The sequence below is a fragment of the Gavialis gangeticus genome, unplaced genomic scaffold (assembly GCF_001723915.1).
Source record: "Gavialis gangeticus isolate Ggan-Ray unplaced genomic scaffold, GavGan_comp1, whole genome shotgun sequence".
In the NCBI taxonomy this organism is placed as follows: Eukaryota; Metazoa; Chordata; order Crocodylia; family Gavialidae; genus Gavialis; species Gavialis gangeticus.
This window is the reverse complement of record NW_017728993.1, coordinates 69,522,271-69,528,143: the sequence shown is the minus strand read 5'-3', so window position 1 is coordinate 69,528,143 and position 5,873 is coordinate 69,522,271. Positions and strand designations below refer to the sequence as shown.

Sequence of the window (5,873 nt, the reverse complement as noted above, 5' to 3'; positions counted from 1 at the left end):
CTGGCACAAATTTGTGCCACTCTTATTTGAGCTGCTGCAAGGTCATGTGCCTTCATGTGTGGATGTGCATATTGTGAGTCACAGCATTAAATAACAATAAGAATAAAAAAGAATAAAGGAAGATCAGAGGCTCTCATCTGAGGGGTGGGGAGAAAGGAAGCCATTTTTCTTGATGTTTCACTTGGAATTTTTAGGTGAACGCATATCACAAGGGAAGACGCAGATGCTTTACCTGCTTGCTGTGGTAGCTTTGGTCGGCCTTATAATCCTTCTTTTGGGTGTGATGATGGCAAAGCGAAAACGGAAGCATGGCTCCCTCTGGCTCCCTGAGGGCTTTATTTTGCACAGAGACTCCAGTAACCACAAACGGAGAGAACCAGTCGGGGAAGACGCAGTTGGATTGAAGTAAGGGTCTCTTCAGGTCACTGAGCACCTCTGTGCTAATGCATTCTAGGTTGTTGGAACACAAAAGTAAAAAAAATAAATAAATAACATGGTGTATAAATCCCTTATCAGAGGCACTTAAAACTCTGTGGGAAAATCACTACTTATGCCAACATTTCACATGCCTTTCTCTGAATTTACCTGTGTGCCCTTGGACAGAAGGTCTTGTACTTGGTAATCAGTCATGGATGCCAGATCTATTAATAGCTGTTGAACAGAATGGTTGGAGATATTTCCTCTGGTATCTCTTAATCAATAATGATGGATGCCAGAGAGGTTAATGAACAGGGGATAGATCACTCTAGAGATATCCGGTTTAGTGCCTTCTTTCTAAAGCATCCACCCTTGCCACTGCTGGAGACAGGATACTAGGGTAGATGGACTATTGGTCTGACCCTGTAGGGCACTTCTTATAAATTATAAGAACATAAGATGTTAATAGTGGGAGCTCTGTCTCTTGTATAAATTTAAAATGAGACTGAGCAGAACACTAAAAAAACAATTCTGCACAACCATTTGCAATGCCCTGCAAATGGGGAGATTTTTGAAGATTTTTATTTGTAGAAATAATGAAATCTTTAGGGAAAAAAAATAACATGTCCATTCATTTTCTTGATTTTTACCCCTCACCCCCAACATAGCCAGACTAAGAGCTCTAACTGTACTTGAAGTAAATTAAAATAGTGGTCCATATTTATCAAGAATAAAACTGCAGAAAAGTCAGAAGCCAATAATATGGTCCTATGTGCGTGTATTGTGGTCTGTCAATGAAATGTTTTGAGCCAACAGTGTGCTCTTGTTGGAAAAAAGGCCAGCATTGTATTGGGCTATATTAACAGGAGTGCCCCTTGTAAGGCAAAAGAAGTGCTTTTTCCATTCTGTTCAGCACTAGTGAGAACTCACCTGGAGTACTGGGTCCAGTTTTGGGGCTCCACACTTCAAGAAAGATATGGATAAATTGGAAAGAGTCGAGCGCAGAGCATCAAAAATGATTCAAGGCCTGGCAAACATGATTCATGAGGAAAGGCTGAAAGAACTAGGATTACTTAGTCTGGAGATGATGAGAGGGATGCGGGGGTTATAACACTTTTCAAATACCTGACTGGTATAGAGAGGGCAGAGAAGGGTTTTTCTGTGTGGCTGTAGGAGCAATGGACTCAAGCTGCAATGGAGGAGATTTAGATTGAAGATTAGGAGGAACTGTCTGAACATTAGGATGGTCAAACATTGGAGAAGTTGTGGAATCTCCATCCCCGGAAATTTTCAAGAGCAGATTAGACAGACACTACTTGGCTGGGATGATCTAATCAAGGATGATCTTGCCTTGAGCAGCGGGTTGGATTAGACAACCCTATGAGGGTCCTTCTGCCATATTTTCCTATGATCCTAAGGTTGCATGCTGTGAGACTGTGTGTGTTTCTTGCTAGCTTTGTGACAGGCATGAGAACAGCATGATGTTTTGGTCCACCTCTAGCAACCAGAGCTTATGTAAAAATTGGGGCTGTTAACAGCTTCCAGGTTAATGGACTTGGTCCTGAAGCTAAAACATTAGAGGTTCTAGAATGAGTGGGTTCCACAGCTATGCTGCTTGTTCTCGGTAAATGGAATAGAGCTCAAAGGACCTGCAGAGGCCACCTAACTACGATGCCACTGTTTTTTGGCCATGCAACTAGCTGCATGGCTACAATAGTGTTGTCTTATGGAAGCAATACCATCAGGACAAGAGTTAGTAGGTAATCTCTGCCTTCCAGCAGGGCTCTTGACCTCTTACTTTCTCAACTTCGCTGTTTCTTTAAAAAAAAAATATGAATTGGGTGTGGCTGGTAGTAAAATTGTTCCATTGCAGTATGTGCAACCACAGAAAATTGGACAGTTTTCGTAATTATGGTAACAGTTTGTCACTCCGTGAAATGACACAGATATCCTTTTGTTTTAGAAATCTGTCAGTACAAGTTTCTGACGGCAATCTGGCAGACTATACTGCAGGGGAACATTGGTCAGGTGACAGGGGACCTCAGCCAAAGAGAGCTAAGGTAAGAGATGTCAGGTGTTGGTTGTTGTGCCAGGTACTGAGATGGATTTTTGTTTGAGGAAAAATTTTTGTTCGTTCTGTTACGTGCCCTTGCCTACAATATTCCCATTGCCTTTAAAGAGAAATAACGCCTCCCAAAGTTAACAACCTTCCAGATGCAAACCCTGCACTTCAGATAGTGACTCCACAACCATCACTTTATCTCAGAGATCCATCCCCATGCAGAACCTCTAATCACAATGGGGACAGAAGCAGATCTAACAATGCCAATATGTCTGTGAGTTTAAGACAGTTTTCACCTGGTGGGAACTTAAAGGCTAAGAATGCCAAACTGAGGTTTAAAGGGAGATACTGATTTCAGAAAAGTGTCTTTTGATAGTATAGTGTGTGCTAATGGTTTTGAAGTGAACCTTCATTTTTCCTGCTTAGTCCGAAGATGAAGCATTGCTCCCAGAAGCAGATGAGCAGGTAGATCAATGCCAATGGACACAACAACACCTCAGGGCAGCTGACATAGATGGGACCACATCCCTTGCTCTTACACCACCTCAGGCAGATCAAGAAGTAGATGTCTTGGACGTCAATGTTAGAGGACCAGGTAAGTAATAAGTATGTCTGGTATAGCTGCAGGTCCATACATGACTCTCAATTTTTGAGCCAGCCATACCCATAAGAGTTGACATTTCTACTTCATGGACTGCTTACAATTGCAGAAAGTGTCAAGACATTAGCAGAATCACAGAAAGCCAAGCTGTAGTTGAGGTGAGACAGACCCATAGTGTAAGAAACCAGACCTAGGAGGTGGGTTTATGGTCTGTACCACATAGAGTATGGTGAAAAATAATGGGAGGGAACATATTGTGTCCAAATTGTGTGATACATTGTTGGAGAAGGAACTGAATAAAACTAGTTCAGGGCAAGGTGTCTACTAAGGACATCTTAATGGTCAAAGGAGGTGGCCAGGGCAAGGCCATGTCAGAGATTCGGGGTGAATTGCCATATTGCAAATAACCAATAGCTCAGCTACTGTCAATAGCCTTATTAATTGAACAGTCAGCACCTGAGGTTGCAAGAGCCGGTTGAGTAGTGTTGTAGATGTGGGCACACATGGATGCATATTACATAGTCTAGGAAGGAAAGAGTGAAGGTCTCTTGACCACTAAACTATCTTTTTCTGTAGCTATTGGTTTTCTTAATTAGACTATATGCTGGTTGTGAGAGTATGAGGAAGTTTCTTCTTAAACTCAGTCTGCTAACTGGCTAAATGTATTTGTGGTGTCCTGCTTTCCTTTACTGTAAATAGATACAGGGCCATGTCATCTGATAAAAGATCTGGTGGTCATTCTGTACCCCACTGAGGGTACTTTGTTCCTTGAGCTAAACAACTAGCTGTGAGGGGGTTTTTTCTTGACTACAGTAGCTGAAAATGTGACTCTCATACTGTAATATCATGGTGTTAATATCTGATCTCATTCCAGGCCTACTTCTCTATCTGTTGCAATGTAGGGGCTTCATCATTTTTAGTGATGATCAGATTTCCTTCCTAATGTTGTCTAACATACAGTTTGCTTTCTGACCCCTGTCATAATTACTAAATGAAGTGATGAGGAAACAGCTCTTCTTTGTGGGCATTAAGAGTTTACACCATCAGTTTCCTAGCTTTAGTTCAAACTAAGTTTCTAACCTTTCGGGAGTGACTGCTTCTGATGTGAATCTACTGCTACTCTCTTCACTCATCTATGCGCTGCGCAAAGTTTTACCAAGCAGCTGCAGGATGAAAATAAAACCAGGACATCCTTATTGCAGCTATTCACAGAAGACAACTGTAGAACTCTTTAATTCTGTCACTTGCAGGCTGCTGCTGTTCAAATGTCTTCTTGCAACTGCAAAGGCAGGCAGTGAAGTTAGTCACAGGGGAAGAAAGCACTGACGAAGTGAGGAGGAGAGGTAGAGTAGTGGAGAAGTAACTGTATTCGTAGACTGGTGATAGGGTAATAGAAGTCTTTCCTTGTGCAGCAGACAAGGGGCTCTTGAGAGGATGAAAACAGGTTAAGGGGAAAGGATTTGGAGCATCAGATTTCAGATGTTTCTTGGCCACCAGTTGGAGTTACCTTGTAAAGACCAGTGACAGTGCCCTAGTTAGATCTATCACCTTCCCCAAACCCATCCCTGGATGGGGAGGGGAGAAGAGGGCAGGGCTTCTCACAAAGATGTTGCCTGAAGACTTTGTATGTAGGGTTTTTACACCGTAATATTCTATAGTTCCCATTTAGAAGCAAAGGTTTTTTCCCTCTAGGTAGTACTTGCCCTGTGAATCTCTGCGGCCTGGCTTTTTGCTCTAACAACTCTTTGGTCCCAGCTCCAGCAGGGAGCCCTAGGCTGTATGGTGTCTCTCAAGTGAAGCTTCTACAAAGTGCTGTTTTGTTCTTTGTGTTGTACATGAAGTGAGTCACAGGAGGGGAACGGCATTCTTTGCAGTGGAGCTATTGCGAGCTCATAACCAATGTAATGTGTCATTATTGGCACCATTGGTAATGCCACCTGTCATTAAGTGTGCTTAATCCTCATTGCAATAAGACCCTGTCTTTGGTTGCTTAATTTTTAATTCCTCGGGCAGGAATTTTGCATGCCTGGTATCTGCCTCTGGCCAAATTCTTTGGAGTTTCAATTAAAATAGTCCAGTCTTTTCAAACAGTGAGATTAAGGAAAAATACATTGTTTTGCTCTTCTTCTTTTTTAAAAAAGTATCCTGATTGCTGTTTTCTTGAGAAGCATTTGTGTTTCTGTGCTTGGAGACTTGGTAAGAGAAAGGGACACCCTGCTGTGGGATGTGCCTTCTTGCTATCCCCATAAAAACTAGGGCAAATATAGCCAACTTGTAAGACTCTGCCAATAGCAGTCCATCCATACATGCTCAATAGAGCTTCGTTAGAGCCTAGAAGTTCAAATTTCCAAGTATTATATATGTGCGCTCACAGTCTGAGCGTACCCCATCCAGCAGAGATGCAAGGGATGATCAAGTCTTTCCATTCCACTGCTGCTTCTCTGGCCACGGTGGTGTTAGTGACCAGAGGTAAGAAAATCAGGAGTCTCCTTTGTTCTCAGTACTCCCTCAGCTGGTACCAGGGAAGTATACAAGACAAAGCAGCCTGTCTGGAAGGTAGAGGACTAAAGAACAGGGCACAGATTGGCACAGGCTCAGACACTGGGCAGAAGGTTTTATACACACCTGAGCACAGTACTTGGCATTGAACCCACAACTCCTCAATCTCAAAATTGTCTGCTATCCAGCAAATCCTGTGAAACACACTGGCAAAAGATATTTTAACCTCTGTGGACCAATCACTAAACGGGGCTAACTCCCCTCTTGTCAGCATGGAGGCAGAAAAGGATCTTG

General features: G+C 42.6%; 1 protein-coding gene across 2 annotated transcripts in view; it reads left to right on the top strand.

The window, feature by feature from the left end:
• The window catches only part of NOTCH2 (notch 2), a 150,158-nt gene that overhangs the window by 117,473 nt on the left and 26,812 nt on the right, over positions 1 to 5,873 (top strand). For both annotated transcript variants that reach the window (XM_019501982.1, XM_019501983.1), the window contains exons 27-29: positions 195 to 405; positions 2,381 to 2,477; positions 2,906 to 3,074. In XM_019501982.1, the coding sequence (XP_019357527.1) occupies positions 195 to 405; positions 2,381 to 2,477; positions 2,906 to 3,074 (477 nt within the window). The remainder of the gene's footprint in view (positions 1 to 194; positions 406 to 2,380; positions 2,478 to 2,905; positions 3,075 to 5,873) is intronic.